The 24,700-nt window shown below is 34.9% G+C and overlaps 2 protein-coding genes across 7 annotated transcripts in view; one reads left to right on the forward strand and one right to left on the reverse strand.

The window, feature by feature from the left end:
• Nucleotides 1–9,803: 9,803 nt before the first annotated feature.
• Nucleotides 9,804–15,806, reverse strand: LOC144973628 (uncharacterized). Its single transcript, XM_078916294.1, has 2 exons — nt 15,359–15,806; nt 9,804–13,483 (listed from the first exon to the last, which is right to left on the reverse strand). The coding sequence occupies exons 1-2, from the start codon at nt 15,633–15,635 to the stop codon at nt 13,218–13,220; spliced, it is 543 nt and encodes a 180-aa protein (XP_078772420.1). The 5' UTR covers nt 15,636–15,806; the 3' UTR covers nt 9,804–13,217.
• Nucleotides 15,807–16,028: 222 nt separating this feature from the next.
• The window catches only part of LOC144973632 (transmembrane protein 94-like), a 59,079-nt gene continuing 50,407 nt past the window's right edge, over nt 16,029–24,700 (forward strand). For 4 of the 6 annotated variants that reach the window (XM_078916304.1, XM_078916305.1, XM_078916303.1 and 1 more), the window contains exons 1-6: nt 16,057–16,300; nt 20,136–20,376; nt 21,978–22,129; nt 22,686–22,879; nt 23,348–23,484; nt 23,806–23,911. In XM_078916304.1, coding sequence (XP_078772430.1) covers nt 20,147–20,376; nt 21,978–22,129; nt 22,686–22,879; nt 23,348–23,484; nt 23,806–23,911 — 819 coding nt within the window. In that variant the 5' untranslated portion in view covers nt 16,057–16,300; nt 20,136–20,146. Of the gene's footprint in view, nt 16,301–17,396; nt 17,511–20,135; nt 20,377–21,977; nt 22,130–22,685; nt 22,880–23,347; nt 23,485–23,805; nt 23,912–24,700 lie in introns of all 6 variants that reach the window. The other 2 variants (XM_078916301.1, XM_078916300.1) reach the window with 2 other exon arrangements.

Consider the following 24,700-nt stretch of genomic DNA (forward strand, 5'->3'; position numbering starts at 1 on the left):
CCAAGAATTACAGACTCCCATAGTGGGCAGGGAGGTACATGCTGTGTCTTCTATCCCCCTATACCCGTTTTCCAGTTGTTTCCTGTCATTGTCTTGGAATGAGATTACTTAGTTTTGTCCTGATCCTTGCCAGAGTTCCTTGGCTGGTAGGGAAACAGTCAAATGATCTCAAACTAAGTAATTTGACGGTGTGCTCTTGGAATCTACATCTGCTGTTCCCTATTTGAACCAATTCCCCTTTGTCTCACCTTTTCTTTTGTGCTTTAATTGTAATTCTAGAACTTTATACTATCCCATTTTCTTCCTTTTTACTGGCGCTGATATGACCTTAATGTGTTGCAAGTGCCGTAAACCCTTAAAAACAAAAAACAAAACAAGAATTATAGAGTTTGAATCCCTTTGCAATGATGTGGGGCCTTGAGCAAGTCACTTTAACCTAGCTCATTTTGAGCGCTGCACTGTAGCCTACCTGATGCCTGGATTATTATGGAATTGAAGACCCAAGGGAAAAATTTACACTTTGAGTTTGAGATGAATAAAGGGAATTTTCTTTTTAAAAAAATTAATTGATAAAGTCTGCACCCTTCTTATTTTATATTTTTAAAGTGTTAGTGATTTTAAAGCTTCTTCCCTATTGATGTCAGCAGTTAACTCTAGTCCAGGGTCGTGTAAGCTTTTCTTGGTACTGATTCTGATACCAGTAATGGAATTCCCGATATCAATATCACATGGCTTTCAACAAATTGGCTGATGAGAAACGCTCCCCACATCACCCACTATGTGAATGTGCGAGACTGTCTATCTATCTTTGTAAGCTTCCCTGGCCAATCCTGGTCTGAGTGTTGGTAAATGAGACAGACTTCTTATTACTCCCCCCCCCCCCCCCTTCCCATCCCAAAAATATCCCTTCCTCAATTTCTCTTAAATGCAATGCCAATGTTCAGCTTCTCGGTTTCAATATTATCGGCAAAGTCAATGCCACTATTACTGGTACTTCTTGATACCACTCGACAATAAAAAAAAAAATAAAAAAATATATTGAGCTTTATATAGCGCAATATCTACTAAATGTGCTCAAAGCGCTTTACAAGGGGTCCCTGGTCAACACAACATTTAACATTTAGGACGGGACATGACGCCTGTGTTAGGCGATATTACAATTTTCGGACAAAGACAACGCTGTTAACAGCCAGGTACTCATTTTACACCCGAGTATGGTGAGAGAATGGGAGTAAAGAGCCTTTTCCAAGGACTCAACTATGTGCCGAGCCGAGCGCAAGGCTCGAACCCAGGACCAGAAGACGCCATTGTTGCTGATGTGGAGTCAGATGAGGAGAGTGCACCATTGGGACCAGTTTCCACCCATACCGCTATAGTAGCTATCAAGACCCTACATTGTTGTGCACAGCAACTTCAGGAGGGCAATTCCTTATTTGACGTCCTTGTCAGTGCTGAGGAAAGGTCCATAAAAATATTCTATGCCTTCAGAGATAGACCACAATAACAGACTTAGACAAATAAAGTGAACCGTAATAAATTTCAAGATCGGCCCTTTAAAGGCAACCAAATCATCAGTATTGTCTTCCCTCGTTATCATCTTGCCTTTTCCCATTTGTTTCCCTTTTATTTCTTTGAATGACTGATATATCGACATGTTACCACCGTCCCTACGATGTTGACATATCTGTTTCCGACTGTATTTATTTTAAAACTATCAGTCCATAACAGAGAGATGATTTCTAATATGTAATGCATATTTGACAGTTTCCCTCTCAGGCAAGGACAGGACAAAAGTAATCTCATTCTAAGACAAAGACAGAAAGGAAATAAGATGTAAATAGGCAAAAGTGACCTCTCTCACCAGATTATTAAAAGTATAACTCAAACAGCAAAAAGTGCACAGTAAATTAATTGAATTTAAAAAAAAAAAAAAAAAGAAAGTCTGTTTTTTATACAAATGGACATTTATTTGCTTCAAGAATTTTTTTTATCACAATATTTATTGGCCATTGACAATGAATGATATGAGGAAACCATAGTAATGTAATAGTAATAATACAAATAGAAACACAGCGTACATGAATAATAAACCGACAACTTAAACATTAAAAAAAAATCACTCAACTAAAAAATATTTCAATTTGACCATTTTGCCTGAGTGTAAATCATCTCCCCCCCCCCCCCCCCCCCCCCATCTTTCACACACACACACACACACACACAAAGGCAAAGCAAATCAAAATAATACATAAAATGGACACAATCATCTAAATTTAAGATTTCTCTTCTTCGTGATAACAAAACCACATTTAAGGAGTCTGACAATTGCTATAAAGCTTTGAAATGCAATTTGTTGATGCAATTCCCAAAATCATGAATCCAAACTTCAATATGCTATTTGTATTCAGTCAAGAATGACAGGAGACCGAAATTAAAACTTCCTTATCAAAGTTATCAAATATCAGATTTATACAATTTCAGACTTTCTTCTCTCCCCTCCCCATTTTTTTTAACATTAATTATTTTCAATTGAGAAAAATAGGAATATGGATAAACATACCACAATATCTTCCCATAATCTCGCAAAACAGTCTATTTTTAAATCATAATATTCATATGATTAAAATTAAAAGTCAGAAAATCAATACATCGTTATGTCATGACCACTGTATCCATGTCAATATACACCCAATACAAATACAGCACATTCAGATATTAGATAAAGATAAAAACTGAATAATCAGATGGTGTCTTCCAATCTTCTTCAAGTCGTATTTTTGCAAAAGTCCCTATGCGCGTATCACTCCGCAACATTCACAAATCTGTCGTGAAACAAACTATATAGTAGGATTAAAAATATAAGTCGGCTATCAGTATCAGAATTGTGTTGTGCCCTGATAAAGAGCTGCAGAACAGAACGAACGGAGAATGATCATCAAATAATAGTAATAGTAATAGAATGAAACAAAAATAAATGCACCAGACACATAGGTTACGACCCGGTAACCCTCGTGTCCCAACACCTTTCCAAAGGAGTGAAGAGATTGTGGAATGTGTTGTTAAATAAATTTCATTTCATGAAGAGGGACATGGCCATGACAAACCATTTCCCAATTTATTAACGAGAATGAACTATTATTAAAATCCTTCAGTTAAAAGAACAAAAGCCTTCAATAAGTACTGTAGTTATAACTTTAAATACGTACAACTATCTTAACTTTTAAAAATGTCTTTACAAAAGGGTGCACAATAGTGTTTGCATAAGTGAAAAATAAGTGTGTTTAAAGTTTAATGAGTTGGTTAAACATTCTGTAATGAAACTTCAGACTAGAACTAGAAAAAATAATTTAGAGAATGAAATTTTAAATCACAAGGCGCAATGAGAAATGTATAAACAATGAATTGCCTTCACATCAGCCTCGACCAAATTTAAGTCATTTTTTCCCCTTTCCTTTCAAATTTGCCACTGAATTGGGGAAGGATTGTTTTTAAAAATCAGTGCTGATGGTTTTCCTCGGATCCGCGATTTTGGAGTCCAGAGAAGGAATTTCCTCCTTTTAAAAATTACATTTTCTCGCAACAATGTGCTAGCAATGAGATAGTTGATGTGTGGTGGAACACACAGGTGCAGTTTCCCACTCTCAAGAAGTTAGCTAGAGTATCAATTATAGTATATCATCTCAATTGCTCTAAAAGTGGGGTTTACTGCAGTAAAAATGGGGCTTAAAGGCAATCGTTCAACATTTTCCTACTTTTTCACTTTTTGTCACCATCAGCACTGAAAAATGGTTTATTTTAAAGAATTTGAGGACACTACTGCAAGGTCGTTTTAGTGCCAATAAAAAGCAAGATGATGGGATCGTCAAAATATTTTAGATCTAGAATTCATCTGATCTGCCTTTACAAAAGCAACCAGAGGAATAAAGACAAAGTGGATTAGCCCTGACTGACAGGGGACATAGTGGATTCAAAAGAAATCTATCCATGTATCTAGAGCATTTGAAAGTTCCACTTAGATTAAGGAATGGGATCCATCCGAAGGGTTACAGTTACAAAAATGCATTAATTGCATATGATACACTTAGACACGATAAACATGAGGGGAAAAAACATACTGTTCTTAACTCACTCAACCCTAAAACCGACTATATCCGTAGTTTACCCGGAATACTTTTACCCCATGCCTATTTATTACATTTTTATGAGAAAAATTATAGGCGTGGTATCAAAGCTAATGTTTTTAGTTGTTGCATGTTAATGGTAGTTGGAAGAAAATATATATGCGCATGCTCATTTTTAATACATTTTTTCCAATTTTGAAAAGTAGCAAAAATCTCTAGGATTGAGTGAGTTAATTGCATGTCATACAATTAGACACGATAAACAGGAGGAGAAAAAAGAATACTGTTCTCCGTAATGAATAAGCAAGAATCATGCATCCTACCAGCAAATGAACACAGGCTTGGCCTAGACAATAACAAAGTATCTCACTCTAGAACATGGAAACAAACCACTTTAAAGAGACACCATGAACAGGATAGAATAGACCCTAAAGGTGGACCAATACAGAATCCACAGGAATTGGTGTCAAAGGCATTAGCCTGATCTGGCAGTATCCCCACCAAGGATACCACTTATGCTTATACTTATATTAATATTTACCTAAAGACACTGCATCTTTCCCATGCTCACACTACATAAAGACATATGTATATATTATAAATAGCTGACTAGTATCAAGTACAGTATTAAAAAAAATAATATTCGTTTTAATATAAGATATTGTAAAATATATGCGTAGTTTTATATAATCCTTAAATAAATTAGAAAGTTTTGTGGAAAATAACTATAAAGAGAAGGGATGCAAGTTGGGGCCCATCAATTTCCCGGAGAATCACGGTGGTAAGGTCAATCAATTTCCCTGAAAATCACGGTGGTAAGGTCAATCAATTTCCCCGAACACCTCCATAAGGCTCAAATCCTGCAATGTGAAGTGATTCAAAGCACAGGTACATATTAAGTTACAGTGGTTATTTTGCAATTTCTCACAGCCATATCATGACTGAACTTGTAAAAACATATCAGCGCGAATTGAGCTAAAAAAAAATTATTTAATTAATTGAAAAAAAAAAAAAAAAATTAAAATTCAAAGAATACGCGGACAATTTTCATCCCTGATGAAGAATGGAAGGAGTAGACAAACATTAATTTGGAAAATCTGCAGCCTACAGCCATGGTGATCAGCAACTTTCAGAAGGAATCCATTAACACCTTGCTCATGCATGAGTCGTTCTGTTCCATTTGTAGTTATGAGGATATTTTCAAGACCTTTTAAGTGCATTTATGTCTTTGTCCAAAGCTTACACGTCTACATACATGTCTTTGCCATGTACCAGGGGGCTAGTAAAATTCATAAACCAGGAATTTAAGAAGATACCGTCCTTTCATAACCAAACATTTCTTTGCATTGAATTATTGCTCTTATTACCAAATTTATTTTAACTTATCTCTCTTTTATCAATGTCACAGGTACTGTTGATATCCTATACTATTACTTCTGGCAATTCTGCTTCTTGTTGAATTTCCCTTAATCATCCACAACTTACAGTATGTTCAGTTAAAATTGAATACTCAAAAACATGTCTCTTCAGGAAGTCCATCTTTCTTAAACATTGGGAGCATGTGTGGCTGATAAAAATAAAATGGCATTGATAAAGTAAGGAAAAAGTCGAGAGCTGGATGATGACTGTCTTTTGTCTAACACATTTGATTAATCATGACTTATGAGTGGCATTTGTCCATCACTGACAAAACAATGAGCCAGATTTTTTAATATATGAAGAATGACAAATGGGGAGATTTCATTGAACATGACCATATCATCATAATATCACAGGGGTGTAAACATAAACATAGGACTTGTCGAGCCAGTCTGGAGTTGTGAATGGTGAAAGTGAGAGGTTAAAATGTATCCCTAGTTGCTAACGTTTTCATTACATTAAAAGAAAAGGATGAAAGATAATAATTCATCTTTTTTTTCCCCAGGTTTTGTTGGTAAATATTTTTAATTCCCTAGTACGAGTAAGTATTTGTTTTTTGTCAGAATATGTAGAAAAAATCTTTTATTTAAAGTTAAAGTATTTGGAATTTTCTGGTCCAATTAATGATGATGATGATAATGATAATGATAATGACGACAATTATGATGATAATAATAATGGAAAAGCATAATTATAAAATATGATATGGCATCAATCAACCGCAATCCATTCAGTTGTTGAATAAGCAGATCAAGAAATGACTAGAAAGATTTCAGTATTTCAATATTAAATGCATAAGATTCACATACACTTGTAAAAGTCAATGGCAAAACTGAATAATATACATTTAAGGAAGATGAAAATGTTAATTTTTAAAAAAATCAAGTTCTTTTGTGGTGCACTACAAAACAAGTCAGTTGTTCTGGTATCCATTTTAGCATTGTTTTGTTTTGTTTGTTTTTAGGGGTTTTACGGCGCTTGCAACACAATAAGGTCATATCAGTGCCAGTAAAAAGGGAGAAAATGGGATAGTAGAAGGACATTCAAAGCACTCATTCCAAGACAAAGACAGAAAGCAAGTTGGAAAACAGGGGGATAGAAGACACAGTCCACAATGGCATCCACTTAGCATTGGGTCGGTTAGGACATGCAGTTGTTTTCATAACTTAAAAGGTAAAAGCAATTAGTTTTATGAGATTTCAGATGCTTGATGTACTTTTAAGGTCATTTCAGCGCCAGAAAAGGAAGATGATTGAATAAATAAAAGATCAAGTATTAAAGAACAGAACGAGACAAAGGGATACTAGTTCAAACTAGATAAATTGAAAATATACACCCAAGAGCCAATTACTTCTCTGTCTCGTCTGGATCCCTCTAAAAGTCCCAGAGAGACATGGCTATAGGATGCCAGTAAAAGGAATACATAAAATTAAATAGAGACATAATTTTCGAAAAGTACACCAAAAAAAAAAAAAAAAAATCAAAAAAAGAAAAAGAATTTCTACTTTTGAAGAGTCGTGTCATTAACTTTCCTGACAGAAACAAACTGTGGATCGATTCAGATGTATCCAATCTAAGAATGTGCAACTCTCTCAAGTGTACAATTATGTTGTTTTTGTTTTTAATTTAAAGTTTTTACCGTGCTTGTGACACATTTAGGTCATTCGCGTACCAGTGAAAAAGGAAGAAAATGGGGTAGTCGAAAGTTATGTTTTGTTTGTTTTTGTTTGTAAGGGTTTTACGGCGCTTGCAACACATTTAGGTTATATCAGCGCCAGTAAAAAGGAAGAAAATGGGATAGTTAAAAGTTCTAGAATTAAAGCACCCAAGAGAATGGAAGACAAAGGGGAACTGGGAACAAATAGGGATCAGATGCAGATTCCAAGAGCAAACCATCAAAGTACTTAGTTTGAGATCACCTATAAGTCTCATCCGGACACAAGCACAAAATCCAACAAAGAGGAATACACTCAAATGCTTACATTATATATTAAAAATAACAAACATAATACATAACAGAGAGATGATTTACAAGGAAAAAATATCATCTCCCAAAACAATAACTATGCATTTGACTGTTTCCCTCCCAGCCAAGGACTCCGCCCAGGGCCAGGACAAAACCAAGTAATCTCATTCCAAGACAAAGACAGAAAGCAAATTGGAAAACAGACATAGGGGTATAGAAGACACAGTATGTACCTCCCTGCCCACTATGGGAGGTCAAGAACCCCACCCAGAGTCGAAAGTTATAGTTATAGATTTACAATTGAAAGCACACAAAACAAAGTAAGACAAAGGGGAAGGATCAAATGGGGGAGAAGATGTAGATTCTAAAAGCACATTACCAATTTACTTAGAGATCACCTAAAAGTCTGATCCAGATCAAAGCAAAGGTCCCCACTAAGAAGATTACACTCAAATGTTTTCAAACCAATATACACTCGTGCACAGAAATCTCTAACAAGTCGGGACCTGACCTATTTGTTTCAGATTTCAGTGTCTTCGTGTTTTCCGCGTCAAGTATTTTACAAAGGATATGAGGGAGGTAAATGTGGGTGGTCTTGATAAAAGTCATATTAAAATGATAACTCTCCATTATTGTGAACTCGATCAAGAGTCGATAGCGAGACAATTCAATTTCCTTTTCTCTGCCATCATTTACAAAATTATGAAGAGAGTTTTCATTGGTAATGCGTTTAGTGCGTCTTGTCTTGTTCAATTACAGAAATTGAATGACAATTCCCACTGCGTGTGCTTGATAAAAAGACAAAGCCAGCATGCCGCATTGTGGATTACACACTCGGCACGCGATGTCATTACCTATGAATCCTGTACCTAATATCACTACTACCACTCCTCACTTAACACCCTCTCACCCATAGCAGGCTAAAGAGAGAGGGAGTGCATTGCTCTCACCCCATTTTCCCTGATTGTATCATTTCAATACGTAACAGTTCCTGCCTAAGGCAATCACTGCCAAGTCTCCCTTCCCTGGAATACTGGTCATTTTGCAATGGTAATGGAACCTCATATTAAGTACCATAATGTCAGGTAATGATGGAGTGGTGTGCGAGTACGTAAGACGCTGGTCAAACATGCTTCATAACTCCCCCTCAGTTCAGCATGTGCAAACACACATACGCAAGCATAACACATTAATTGACACTTAGCGCTACGGGGAGAGCGATGCCATCTTTACTTTCCGTTCTACACAAACAATTCGTGAAAAATAAATTCAACGGACCACAAGGGAATGTCCAGTTTGTTCGTGATTTCCGTGTTGACCCCGCAAAGTGTTCGAAATTTTCGGGTTGCCAAAACTAATGAAATAGAGGGATTAAAACTGGAATTGTACAGAGTTTGAGATTTCCACGCTTGAGTGTATATTTAAAACAAAAAAATGTAACAGTACATAACAGAGAGATGATTTACAATGAAAAAAAAAATATCATCGCCTAAAACTTTAACCATACATTTGACTGCTTCCCTCCCAGTCAATGATTCTGGCCATGGCTTGGACAAAACTAAGTAATCCCATTCCAAGACAAAGACAGAAAGCAACTCGGAAAACAGATATAGGGGATAGAAGACAGCGTCACCTCCTGGCCATGTGTGAGGTCAAAGACCCCACCCAGAGTGTACAATAATTCATTCAACAAATCAAAGATGTATCAAACTAGTTGCAAAGTAATCTTTTCCTTCCATGCAGAAAACACACACACACACACACACACACACACACACACACACACGCACACACACACCAATAATAAAACAAAACTTTTAAAAATTAAATATTATCGATCGACATCCATGCAAGGATGGGTGAAAAACATCCACAAAAAAAAAAAAAATATATGTATATCAGTAAACCAGCACAGGAAGCAATAAAAACATTGGGTCATTTATATTTTAAAATATTACGTCTGTAAAATATGACAGACACCCAAATAACCAATACTAATAATAATAATAAACTGTGAATAAGAACATTCACTTAGAATACAATCACATTGAAAATTCAAATAAAACAATGAATAATTGAGTGCAACGTCAAGAATTGAAGGGGGTTAGGAACATTCCTGTAATATAATGCAAACAAGCCCACTATCTAAAAATGAATTGAAATTGAATGATGGCATTTTTACTATGTTAATCTCAAACAAAACAGTACAATAATCACAGCAAAAGTCTGTTATATCAACCAGTTTGAGATTAAGACGTACTGTATAGATAGTATGCGCTTGGCTAAGAAGAAGCTTGTTTTGTTTGTTTTTGTTTTTGTTTTTAAGGGTTTTACGGCGCTGGCAACACATTAAGGTCATATCAGCGCCAGTAAAAAGGAAGAAAATGGGATAGTAGAAAGTTCTAGAATTACAATTAAAGCATCCAAGAAAAGGTAAGACAAAGGGGAAATGGTTCAATTAGGAAACAGATGTAGATTTCAAGAGCACACTATCAAAGTACTTAGTTTGAGATCACCTAAAAGTCTCATCCAGACACAAGCACAGGTCCTAACTTAGAAGAATACACTCAAATGTTTACCAATCATATAATATAATATGTTAACTAAACATAATACAATGCATAAGAGAGAGAGAGAGAGATGATTTACAAGGAAAAAAATATCATCTCCCAAAACTATAACATACATTCGACTGTTTCCCTCCCAGCTAAGGAACTCCGGCAAGGATCAGGACAAAACTAAGTAATCTCATTCCAAGACAATGACAGGAAACAATTGGAAAACGGGTATGGAGGGATAGAAGACACAGCATGTACCTCCCTGCCCACTATGGGAGGTCAGGATCCCCACCCAGTTGTTTGTTTTTAAGGGTTTTACGGTGCTTACAACACATTAAGGTCATATCAGCGCCAGTAAAAAGGAAGAAACTGGATAGTAAAAAGTTCTAGAATTACAATTAAATCACAAAAGGAAAGGTAAGACAAAGGAGAATTGGTTGAAATAGGAAACAGATGTAGATTCCAAGAGCATACCATCAATGTACTTAGTTTGAGATCACCTAAAAGTCTCATCCAGACGCAAGCACAGGTCCCAACCAAGAGGAATACACTCAAATGTTTACCAATCATATAATATAATATGTAAACTAAACATTATACAATGGATAACAGAGAGATGATTTACAAGGAAAAAAATATCATCTCCCAAAACTATAACTATACATTCGACTGTTTTCCTCCCAGTCAAGGAACTCTGGCAAGGGTCAGGACTAAACCAAGTATGTAATCTCATTCCAAGACAATGACAGGAAACAATTGGAAAACGGGTATGGGGGGATAGAAGACACAGCATGTACCTCCCTGCCCACTATGGGAGGTCAGGATCTCCACCCAGAAGAAGAAGCTCATAACATTGCCATCCGGAAGTATAACGGACCAACACACAAAACTGTTTGTATCCATGAACGTTTATAGTCGGGTTAATACGGTTCAGTGAGCATTACTCATAAATAAAAGAGGATGGCAAAAAAACAATAACAAAGACCTGAGTGACGTCATCTTCGAACTATCTATATTCAATGCTTTTTAACCGTTCATTTGATAGAGCCCTTACAAGTCAAAAGAGAGGTTGAAAATACAACAGGGTGTGATATAATCAGGTTTTACTGAAATTAAGATATATAATATATATATATAAATAAAAAGGAAACTACAGACAAAAAAAAAGGCAAATTATAAAATAAAAAAAAGTAACAAACAAGCAAACAATCAACCCCCTAAATTATGTTGTTTTTTTTTTTTTTTTCGGACTTAAATGATAAGTACGAAATGAAATTCAACATGTAAGACTGAAAAGTACCTACTTGTACCCTTAGACAGGAAAATAAATACATACGATATTTCTGAAACCTGAAAAAGAGCACTGAGGGACAGAGATTCTGACAAAAGCAGGTGGCAGGAATTATTACATTGGATTGCGTTTGGTATAAATAGCTTTAAAAAAACCCAACAAGTGGTAAAATCATAGAGGGTCATTATAAATGAAGGCACATAATACAAGCTAGGGAAACACAGAGGTGGAATAAATTACAATAAAGAAAATAAAGAAACATCAGTGCACCAGCAATTGATCAAAAAAACAAAAAAATAAATCGACAAATCACAATCCCCTTTGGAATACTATTTTTAAAAATACTAAAACATGCTGATTTTATTTTTTGTTTTTTTTTTTGTTTTTTTTTTTGTTTTAATTTTTTCAATAATGTAAACAGGATATTAGACCATTGCTCGGGCAACAGAGGCTTGAAAAATAATGAGACGAGGAGTAAATAAATGAAAAATGCCAAACAAAAATAACTGGAGGTTGATATTATATCTCTGTATCAATGGTATCCAATGCCCCTTATGTTGGTTATACAAATCATATATTTATTCATCTATATTATTTACTTATTTGTACACTGAGATAAGTATTCCTTAATAAAGCAAGGAATGTATTTATTTGGTAAAGCGTATACCAACAAAAGACTGGTAAAAGAAAATTCTTTGAGGCAATTTGACATTCTAAACCGTACATGGATAATGATTCATGAAAATAACTCTTTGTTGATGAATACACTCGGGTATGGTTTTCTCCTCGAACATGCTATTTCCTCAAACTCAATTGAATGTTCCAAATATCTGCCTTAATATTCTTTGTACACGGTTTCTTCAAACCTTTTTGCACATTCTGAGGCATTGAAGGAAACTGTGCTCGAGTGTATTTACCAAATGGCATTGGATTGGAGTATATTTCAAAATGGTAATCGTAGAACTACAAACAAGTAAATATAGAAAGTCTTTGAAATCTCAATTACACAATTGTCCTGCAACATTTTGTAGCCTTCCTATTTTAAACTCTTCACTATTATTAATTTTGTTGAGCTCAGGCTTCACAGGGCCTCTCATGGCTCACCATTTTAATCATAGAAGGAGCAGCAAAAAAAACTGCCAAATACCTTTGATAATGACAAATAATGAGCGTATTCTACTTTTTATTAACCTTATTTCAATCTCAAGACACAAAAGGTGCATAATATACATCAAGACCTACCCATTACAGATAAACCTACATATTTCATCTAATGACATGGAATTCCATTAATTATAAAAGACAAATACATCCAACTACATACAATATTTCATCTTGATAGAAATATATATACATCAAATAAATTTTTTATTCACAATGAGTATATATAATAATTTTATACGTCCATACAAATCAAATTTAGCTCTTGATTCCCATATAATAAATGGCAATGTTTTTATAGCCTCATGGCCTTATTGGACTATTAATTTAAATCATAAGAATATCTTTGTGTGAAAAGGAACAACTCTCAAATTGGTTAAATAAAGCTTATTACCTTTGTTGCCTTCTTTTCTCACGATAACCAATCATAACATTCTACGGATGATTTAGCTGTATTTTTATTTATTGAGCTAGGTGAATACAGACAGTTGTGTAAGATGACAAAATGAGCATTTCGTTGTCTATGCTTTAGCTCTCTTGTCTTAGAATTGTCCATAAAATATCACACCACCATGTACAGTAAACAGCATCATGTGAAAATCACTAGAATATGTAATTCAAAAACACAAATGAAAAAGGGAAAAAAAACCCCAAAACAATACAACCCCAAAACAACCCAACACCTTGTGTTTAGAACGTCATCACACAGCATACAGTCTCATCTGCTCCTGCATGTCTTCCATACTACTAATACCAAACCGCTCCTGTTGTTCTTGCATCAACCGGAAAATTTCAGAAAGTTGTTTCTGTTGTACTTCTCTTTCTTGCTGGATTTGCTCATCTGTTAACTCCTTTTGGATCGTACGAGATGCCAGTGTTTGTTTGACACGCTTATATTCTCCTTGAATATGTTCACAATACTCAACTGGGTCTGGGTATCTAGGGGACAATGGTTTATGAGGGGAATCTGGAAAAATAAACAATTGTATTGAATCAGTCAGTCTTTACCTTATAATTCATTCAGCATAAGTCGACAGTTGTACAGAATGTAATAAAATAAATAATTAAAAATAAATAAACAAAAAAGCAATGATAATAACAAATAAAAAAAAAGGAAGAAACTCAGGTTCCTCCGAAATTTCAGATATTGGACTTAAGTAAAGTACTTCTCAATTTACATTACACTGTGAGAAATGTGGAGATAATTTTTTATTCTGTTGGATTAACCATCTCGCGTCAAAAACTTATCCAGCTATACTCTGCTTTCTAATTTCTTTTACATAAGTATCTCTCTTCTCTTAATGAAAACATAAGATGATGCTATGTCTTAAAAAACCCCAAACGGGGTAGGGGATGGTGTTAAGTCTTTGATTTTCACACGTCTCCTAACATCTGAAAATTTGATCAAACTTTATTTCTCACACATACACTAGTAGTAGTAGTAGCGCATGGCTACACCTCCAAATTTATTTCGTCAACCCAGCTTCTAAAGTCTTCCTCCGCCCTAAGGACGGTTTCGTAGCCACCTTCAAGTTTAGTGACTGGGCAGTGGAGGACGATGTGATCACTGGTCTCTGGGGCTGCCTGAGATTTCTGGCAAGTATAACTGTTTCGAAGTTTCCATCTGCACATATTTGATGCAGTTCTGCCATGTCCACACATACACTGACAGCAATTTCCAGTCACAAATGCACACATAAGGGCTAAGTGTACTACATTAAGATCCCACTGCTACTGCTGACTGTAAAGCCAATTAAATTCTTACGGAGTTGCCAATTCAGGGGGCATAATTTACTGAACTTTTATGCAAACACATTGACAGACCCCTTTGTTCTGATTTGAAGGTGATTGGAAAATATTATAATGAGGGTTTATAACATACTGAATTCCATAAATATATGGAAAATTGGCAGCCTTGTTCTTAAAAGAGCTCGTGGTCTTGTGGTATGACACTCGCTCTTGGATCGGAAGGTCCTGGGTATGAGCCTCGCTTGGCGCATTTTGAGTCCTTGGAAAAGGCTCTTTAATCACACTCTCTCACCCTACTCAGGTGTAAAATGAGCACCTGGCTGTTAACAGCGTTGTCTGTCCGAAAAAATTGTAATAAAATTGCTTAACAAGGGGTCATGTCATGTCCTACCTGTTAAGTGTTGCTGTTGGCCAGGGAACTCTTGTAAAGTGCTTTGAACACATTTAGTGGATATTGTTTTATGTTCCCCATCCTAACCTCAAACTTCAAATTAAACTTTTTGTAAATAACATTTTTATTTAGTCTTGAAACAAGTCATTTTTTTCATCATTTAGTTTCTTTCGTTGTGGGGGAAGAGATCTTTTGGGAGACATAAGCTGAGATAATGGGTGCTTAGACCAAAAATACGGATTATTAAATGTCTATCTTAACAAGGGTGATCTGATGATTCTTTCCAATATAAATGATACCATTAACAAGAAGCCCGAGGAGGTAAAATCAGTTTGTTTTTATAATTTATACTCCATAAACATAAGCATAGGATTTCAATCATTTTAAATATTGATTACAATTTAAGTGATATTACTATTACACAGTACAGGTTTTCTTGTATCTAGACAACTGTCTTTAATAATATTAATAATGCTAAATACTAAAATACAAGCCAATTCGTTTCATAAATGTCATCTCTCAGAAGTCTGACACACACAGTGAAGGTAATCTCAAGCTGACGTAGGGTACCTGTGATCTGACACACATACAAATACAAGACGGAATCTAGACGAATAACTCTTAAGTTGGGGTCTAACTCTCTAAGTTTAGTTTACGTTACCCTCGCCCTAACTCTAATTCTTATCGGATCGTTGTCGTTACCGTTATCATCCAGCTCATCATCGGCATCATCCTCATCGACTTCAGCTTCATCATCACCGTCATTGCCAGCAATATCACACATTTCTTCTCTTGTCCTCACATCCGATGATTCAGATGCTACCTCATCACCACAAATAGGGCTGATATTGAACAAGTTACGAAGAGAATAGCGTGTAGATACAGCAATTGCCAAAATCGTCACAACAATTCCAACAGCACACATACACGAAGAATTGTCTGTTATGAACGAAGTAACAGTCTCCATCCTGTCGACCATATCGATTTATTGCATCAAATGAAGAATTTATTCATTCCATTTAAAATCATTGCATTAGCATTGTTTATTGAAGAATAAACATTGAAAAATTAGAGCTTATTATCTGGGTGATCTTGTCTCTGCAAGCCTCGACTGCGTCTATGGTTTCCCTGAGACAAAAGGTATTTCTACAACCAAAACAGTTGTATGATTTCCACATCATTAAAAAAGAAAAGTCATTTTCGATTATATTTTAAGGAGGCATTGAATCTAATAACCCTTTTTAAATCAATTTTATTCATGGTGTTTGAATTTGTTTTACAATATATGAGGATATACAAATGGTGGGAACAGAAAAGAAAATCAATATGCTTTGGCTCAAGGCACGGATTAGTTTCTATACTTAGACTGGCCATTCATAACAACTTGAAACCGGTTATTTACGATAATAAGGTTGCAGATCCCTATCATTATTTTCGCTATATTATACTGTATTCAGTTCATAGTCCTTGGTTGGTACTCGTCACTTGTTAGAGGCTTATTTTGTTTGGTACAAACACCTGATGTCATTGCATTCGAGAAGTACTAACAAAAGAATGCCTTTAGTGAAAACAAACGATGTCAGCGTAAGATTGAAATGAGTGCCCAGTTCTTTGCAGTGCAGTAGGTTCTTCAACAAAGTGAAAGTGAGTTATCGAGCGAGACTTCTTTTATTTTGCCTCCAACCTCATATTTACTATCTAATATGCATCCTAATAATTGCTAAACCTATGACGTTTTACAACCCACGGCTAAAGTGGTTTAAAATTAAAAAGGAGTTGAGGGTAAGTAATAGTAGTACACTCCCTCGTTTTATTTAGATACGGAGGCTGCCCAGTTTGTCACTGTCTCAGTTTGTCAGCAGACCCAGTTTGTCATAGGCTCCAGATTAGCCTATGTAGGCCTTAGATGATTACTTTTCCTTTCTTTGTTAGACTATACATCTGTTTGATGTACGACCAGAGTTTTCTTTTGTCCTGCATAAGAAATCAAGAATCAAGATACCAGTTTATTTGTTTTCCTCAAGAATATTTGTATATGTCTACATTCATTTCAGCCCTTTAACTTTAGTTTCTTCTCATAATTTCCAGTTGCCATGAACATGTTTTCAAATAAAAACTGTGTTGATCTGTACACGTTTTTAGAAGAAACAAGTATGTCTTAAAAGAGAAGATTCATGCATGAATAAATAAAAGTATAAAAGGTAGCGTTGTTGTTTCATTTAAGTATGAGTATGAGTGTAGATGACAGTAATAATTACAGCTTAAGCTTTTCATTCTCCTCCTTCAAAGGCTGCGGCTATTCGGACTCGAGTCTTAATAGTGTCCCCTGGCTATTCAGACTCCAATTCCAATGTGCATGTGCAATCAACAGATTTTTTTGGACTCAGTCTGAATAGTCTTCCATGGCGTATATATTTTTTTCATTTTATATTTTTTAAATATTGATAATTGATGCAAGTCAAAATAACAATTATTATAGAAACTTTATTTGATAAGAAAGACAAAATCATTGATCAAAAGTAACAAAAGTCAGTTAAAATGACTGTGGTCTAAAGGAAAAGCTTTGTAACAACACAGCGCGATGTCCAAACAAAGTCAGGTCAATTTTTAAAAAAATTAACATATTCTAATAGTGATAGACAGGCAACAATCCTTCTACAGTCTGAGGCAGGAGTCATGAGCCATTTTAAAATGAGCAAAACAGAATTTCTTCTTAATTCTTCTTATATTTCTTTTTCAGTTTTCTGCCCACTGCCGCACTGTGTTTCATTGTGCACACACATTGGACTTTTGAGTCCGACCACGGGAGACTATTCAGACTTGAGTCAGAAGTGCCACTTCATCCATCAAATTGGTGATGTAGAGATAGTCCCTCTCCATAATTTCAATACGGCTTGTTTTTTTGTTTTTTTTATGCAGCTCAAAGCAAATTTCTCTACTATAAATTTCAGCAATGAATGTTCTTTCGTGAAAAAAATTGAAAAATAATATTTGAGAGTGTCAGCGATATCTTGCATCATGCACAGGACAGAGTCGAGGCAGGGTCAGCTTGTGATAAACTGGGCCTCTGATAAACTGGGCATCTGATAAACTGGCATGCTTTCCCACTGGGGGTTTTGTGACAACCTGGTACGCTTCTTTACATACAACTCTCACAAGCAAACTGATTTGAATGCTTCAACTTCAAACTGGGTGGCATGACAAAATTGCAAACTCTCCTCTCTATCAACTGACAAGAGTTAAAAAAAGAAACTATTACATCCATGGATGAGATTTAACCCACAAAGCAAGCACTGTAAGATAAGAGATTTCTTGTCCGATAACATCTTTCACATTTTATAACAAAAAACAAAACAAAACAATTCCCTTTATTCATCCCCAAGGGAAAATTGGTCTTTGGGATCTATTCCAAGGGAAGACTGAAGGGAAGACTGGAATAACCCAGGTGTCAGCCGCTGTGCAACACCGCAAAGTGAGCTAGGGCAAAGTGACTTGCTCAAGGCCACACAGCGCAGCGGCGGGTGATCGAACTCGGTACCTTTTGGGTACAAAGCAAAGACCGTACCGCTGAGCCACGCTGCCCCATAACAGCATAGTTCTCTTTGTTACTATTGATGCCCCAGCAATTAAATACAAAGAGTTCAGTACATTACACATTACTCATTAATTACATTCAGTAAGGCAAAGAAGAAAAGAGTTCACTACATTAAAGAATGGAATAATAATAATGATTTCAGGGACCCAAATCTTAAATTCCATCAATTAAATAATGTCTTCTTCTTCTTCCTTTACCAGCACTAGCAGTCCACTTTTGGTGTATAGTCACATGTTTTACATAAGCAATATTCAGCATGACATGGGATATAAATTGTAAGATTCTTGTAAAATGATCCAAATCATGTGCTTCAACCGCGTCTTCTGTGATGTTTTTCCAAAGTCGAATTGTTGATGGCATGAAGGATTTATATATGACTCTGTAATTTCGAGCTTGGTGTAAAGTATTGTCATGACCCTTGTTCTTGAAATTGTTGATTTTAGTTGGAGTTTGTTACATTAGACTTCTACCAGACCTTTGCTCATCTTAAAAAAACATTGTTACTTTATCTCTTTTTCTTCTTTCCTCGATTGTTGTCCACCCCGAGTTCTTAACAATGCCAGTTACGCTTATATGGTTGTTCGGTAATCAACAGTGACCATGCACTGCACCATTTCAATTTTCTTATCTCACTCTTTCGTAGGGTCCCAAATGACCAAGGCATACTTAACGATGGGTTGTATTAGCATTTTGTTACAGGTTTCTTTTATTTTTTGTGAACAATTGCCTAGGTTCCTTCTTATGATGGAATTTGTTTGCCTTTTTTAGAGATGATAATAATAATAATAATAATAATAATAATAATAATAATAATAATAATAATAGATCTTTATTGTCCACAAATATGGCAATTTGTCATTTAGTTACACTTGTCATAACGTTATATGATAACTATAACATTGAACAGACACCTCACTCCTACCCATTCTCTCTCTCTCTCTCTCTCTCTCTCTCTCTCTCTCTCTCTCTCTCTCTCTCTCTCTTCCTCTCTTTCTTTCACGCATGCGACATACACAACATCAACATTTTCATTTCATTTTCAATTCGTTACATTCTTGGCAATTCAACACCAAATATTATCATCATTATCAATTGGTCACTTCATCTAGCCTAACATTAAACAAATTAATCAGTCAATCAGTCAACGCATCAATCCTTGGTTTTGCTGTACCATATGAAATATTCAACATTTTTATTGCTGATGGAACGAACGTTGATTTATACTTGTTAGTTCCACATTTAATCTGACAAAAACTTCTCCCAGATGGCAAAATATCAAATTCATGGTATAAAATATGTTTTTTTATTGTTGGTAATTGAGAATGCTTTCCTTTCTATTGCTTTTCCATGAATTCTTTCTACTTCATCAACAGGATGGTTTATTATTTTTGATGCCTCTTTGTAATTCTAAATCATCATACAATGCTTTATATAATATTAAGCGAAGGATAGGTCTTCAATCAACAAATCGCGAAATAAGATGAAATTAGTGGTGCACTTTTGTGTCGGAAGTAAACAAGGCCGCCGCCATTTCGATTTCCTTGAGACAAAAACATTGATACGAACGATTTTTCCGAGGATTTGAAGCAGAACTCTAAACGTTAAAGTTTGAAGTACATACCATTCATTAATACGAACAATCATACAACGTTTAATACGTAAATGAGTGAAACGTTGCCATGAAACAAATAAATATCAAAAGAATTCATCACATAGGTGTAACTGTGCGTCGCTATTCAATGTTATCAATATGTTCGTTTTATGCTTGCATTGTCATATTTATGGATGAGACTCACTCATACATTGATATATTTTGATTTCTAGATAGGGCATTTCATTTGAAACTTTTATACTTTACTTATTTTGTGTTTTTATTTCAAACAGGCGCAATATAGATGTCACAAACAATGAACGGTTTGACAACAGATCAGGGATTAAGGAAATTACATTCGGAAATAGAAGCATTAGTGAAGGAATATGATGGCATATTCCACACAAGACCTTGGACACAACCTGTGTCATATTTACGAAAGAATTCAAGTTGTTACACTATACTGTCTTTCATTTCCGTGGTTTCCATGGCCATCCTTCTCCTGGTCTGTGCTGGGATTTCCAGTGGACAAAGGTAACATAGGATAAAAAAAAAACTAACAAATATAAAAGAGCAAAAGAGGAAGTGCTGTTAAAAGGCAGTAGGGGTATTCCGCATTTAACAAAATCTAATCATTTTCCCAATTTTGACGCGACCCAAGTTCCACTTTGTGTTAGTTTTCTTTTGATAGAAAGGTTATATCAGTTTATCATTTAGAGTATCAAGGAGAGCCCATTTATAATAAAATGTGACTCTTTGTTTAAAGTATTAGAAACAGATTCTTGGGACTACAGAATTTGATGTCTATATCAAAGGAAGTTAGATGGTTCTATAACATGAGTATTGTATTGAAAATGAAGTTAAAATAGGATTAGGCTTTGTTGGGACAAATATACACATGCAAATTGTACTTTTTAATTTTTATTATTTAAAAAATGTTATTAAACCAACCAAACACAGATTTTTGAGTAATTAAAAAAAAAAAAACCCACAAAGCAATGTAGCTATAAAGTCTTTGTGCGGTCAATTTTAGATTATGATGCATGCATTTGGGACCCCAAGAGTAAAAAGCAGATGGAACAACATGAGATTCTTCAAAACTGAGCATGTAGGTTTGTTTGTAATAATCACAGGACTGAAAGTGTCAATGAAATGCTTAAGAGCCTACTGGTTGCCATTACATGAAAGACAAGCAATCATGGGTGCCAGTTTTCCGGTTCAAGCCAGAATTCCGGTTTCGTGATATCTCGAAGTCAAATACCTCCGGTTTCAGTGTTTTGAGTACAATAACCTAATAGCATCGGTAAAAATTCGAAAACGTGATTCAGCCACCTTTTCAGTGTACTATGTATTATAAGTTGGTTTTAAAATGAAATTAATTTCTTCGTTGTGTCAATATGTTTGCTGTTTAATCATTTAATAATGGTATAGCTAAAAATGGTGATGAAATAAAAGTAAAGTTTAGGCCGCATTTTCAATAGGAACATTTTCAGGTTTGCCAAAGTGTCCAGATTTTAGTTTCAGGTTTCAGCACTTCTTATGCTGGCACCCATGCATGCAATCCAAAAAGCCAAAGTCCTCTATAAGGCCCATCTGGGACTGACAATGATTCCAATTGATAACCTTATTCCAAATGAAAGAAAACAGCACTCATACCAGGTCCCCCAGTCACGTATTAAAGCTAATCTCAACTTGTTTTTTCCAAGCACCATCGGAATATGGAAATCTCTGCCCGAAAATATAAAAAATATTAATGGCCAAATTGAAGTTGACAGATGAATTGATAAAATCAATGTGAAGGCTAAGGCACGGCACGTCCATTTGTTTTCACACATTTACAATCATGATGCACAAAGTTGCGACTTAATGACAAGACAAGACAAAAGCAAAGGCGCATGTTTGTACGTGTACAAATACAAACACACACACAACACACGTAGTGTTTACTCTCATATTTTCCATGTCCTTGATATCTTATCTATTGTTGATTTAACCATTCAGTCGGGTATTCAGATCAACTCATGGTAGCCAACATAATTATTTTAAAAATTCCCAATTCTGACAGTCAAATTTCCTCTTTTATATCTTCATTTTAGACGAAAGGAATTATGTTTGATTTCTCTTGCCATTTACAGACTTTCCTCTGGGACAATTGGTGGCCTTGTTATTGAAGCCCTTTTCCTTCTGTTTACTGTCGTGATGAATCTTTGGGTCATGTATTTACAATCAATAAAATTGTCTTCGATTCTCACTAGCTTGAAGAAAAACATTTTGGCAAAGATAAATGGTGAGTAATAAGCATCAATATTATCATTGCTTTTTTGTTTTTTTGTTTTTTCTTTGGCTGGATTTCATCTGAATTTTGTATTGGTTTTCTTTTGAATTAAGTCGTTATTCACATTAACACCAAGTTTTTCCAATTTTATTTACTTGACGATGCTAAATTGAATATCCTAGTAGATCATATGTATTTTCAGTTCATACAGCAGCAGTTGGGTTTATGCTCACCGAGTATTTTCATTTTAATTTGCTTTTTAATGGTAAATCTGAGGAATTATTTACTCATATCAATAGGTTTGGTCAATGTTTTATGAATATGATGGAGAATAATTGATTTATTTTAAAAAGCCTGACTTTGTAAAAACTCTGATGCTAAATCTAAAATTTTTGTCATTCCAATTTAGTCTTTTTATTTTTTACATTTCCGTCCATTGATGATGCTCTGAAATATTTACATATAGGTTTTGAGACTCTCCTTGTTAATTTTAAATTTAAATGCAAACAATTTTATTTAGTAAAACAACGTGATTTATGATTCCATTTCACCACCATTTGTTTCCCAGAATTTATCAATTGTTCATCCATGTCAAGTGCCTCATACCCTGATCTTCACATGCCCATGTCACCGTGCATTTCCTTACAGTGGTGTGTGCGTGATGGATGTGTCGTCAACATGCCCACATCCCTGCTAGTCAAAGATGATGTCATAGTCATGAGGCCTGGCTTCTCAGTTCCTGGCACATGCAAGTCTTTGAAAGTGGGTCTTATTTGACTACATTTTGTGTCATTTTACAGTGGTTTGATTTGATGATGATGTATATGGTTTAGATTGTTGTGTGCAAATTTGTGTATTAGTTATGGAGGGATTGTGAAAGGGAGAGGGGGTCACAGAGCTCCATTATGCCAACATAGAACTGATATTATGGTAAATTGATCTTAATGAGATCTGGTGATAAGTACTTGTGTTAGACCAACATCTTCTATTTCCCCTCATCACTCACATAATTATCATAACTTATGCTCATATGTGAATACGCTCAAGGAAGCAATTAATTAGACTTTTCTTAATCATCTTTTAATACTGTTAAGAATGAGCAAAAGTTTTTTTTTAATGTTCATATTATTTTGGAGAGATTTCTATAATCTAAACCTTAATTATTTAAAACTTATTTTTGCTCATAAGTTCATTTCCCCTTGCAAATGATAAATATTTTCTACCCCCCAGGACGGAAAAGTTCTCCAAGCAGAAGAAATATTTCTGAAAGAATTTGAATCTAATGAAGGATCTGGACCTCAACCAAGGACTCCTCTCACCAATGAGAGGTTTTTACTTCAAGAGACACCAATATTGAAAAATCTAAGGTATGATGATTCTGCTCTACATTTGCTCTACCCATTTTGTTTCATTATTAAAATATTGTTGGTTACATTGACAAAACTATATATTCTAATATGTAACTTTTATTTAAAATTTTTTTTTTCACAAATTTATATATTAGTATTTTGTCGAATAGACAAACACTACGATGCTGTCATATAGTACTTAAAATCACGTTTAAAATTTAATAAAATTTTGGTTCATTTTATATATTTTGGTATTCAAAAGAACATTAATTCTAAGCATTTGATTTATTTCACAGTATATTGGAATAAAGAGTGCAAATTTTAATATTTTATCATCAGAGTAATGCTGGATAATAGAATCAAAAGACCTTTGAGTTTTGTGGAGAATGAGAGAATTGCCATTTGTAACATTTGGCTGGAAAGGCGACTTCTGCCAATGGCTTTGGTGAGTGTTGCCATCAGTACAAATATCTCAACAAATGTCTCTGAATGTCTCTTATCTATCTTATCAAAACGATGTGTACATATATGCAGGTCTGACATCCGAACCTGATTATGGACCTAGTTGTTGTAATGGACTATATTTTGTGTCATCTTTTGAGATTCCCATTTCAACAATGAGCTCATTATGAATTGGATTATCAGACCTGCAAATAATTACACGTTGTATCAAAACCATCTATATAATAAAATGACAATAATTCTCAGTCGAGAGTTGTTAAATTATGTTTTGTTCTTGTGTCTAGAATATCTCATTTCTACATTAAAAAAAAAAAGTTGAAATAAAGGTAAATATAAAAAGTCATAGCAATGGTCTCTGTAATCAAGTCGAAAGCTTGTTTTATGATAATGCGATAATGCTTGTGATATTTTAGATTAAGAGAAGGTTGCATCTATAGATGCCTATAGATCTGGTTTCATTCGTGTCAGGTCTCTCTTCCTGTCTTCTGAATTGATTGAATAAAAAACGTCCTATTCAGAGTGAAGGAAATGATTATCCAATTCTATTTCACTTCCCACCACAATATCTCACCCCTTTTAGGTTGCCTTTCTCTGAAATGATTGAATAAAAAACGTCCTATTCAGAGTGAAGGAAATGATTATCAAATTCTTTTTCACTTCCCATCTCTATATCTCACACATTTTAGGTTGCCTTCTTCTGAATTGATTGAATAAAAAACGTCCTATTCAGAGTGAAGGAAATGATTATCCAATTCTATTTCACTTCCCACCA

Source organism: Berghia stephanieae, chromosome 5 (genome assembly GCF_034508935.2).
Source record: "Berghia stephanieae isolate SIO BIC M18660-M18661 chromosome 5, UCSD_Bste_1.3, whole genome shotgun sequence".
Lineage (NCBI taxonomy): Eukaryota > Metazoa > Mollusca > Gastropoda > Nudibranchia > Aeolidiidae > Berghia > Berghia stephanieae.

What these genes read in the sequence shown, in the direction of transcription:
- LOC144973628 (XM_078916294.1), bottom strand. Translation starts at nt 15,635, where the DNA reads ATGGTCGACAGGATGGAGACTGTTACTTCGTTCATAACAGACAATTCT. An exon ending in TGATGAGCTGGATGATAACG is followed by an intron (nt 13,484 to 15,358) that starts GTAACGACAACG and finishes TTATTTTTCCAG; the next exon opens with ATTCCCCTCATAAACCATTG.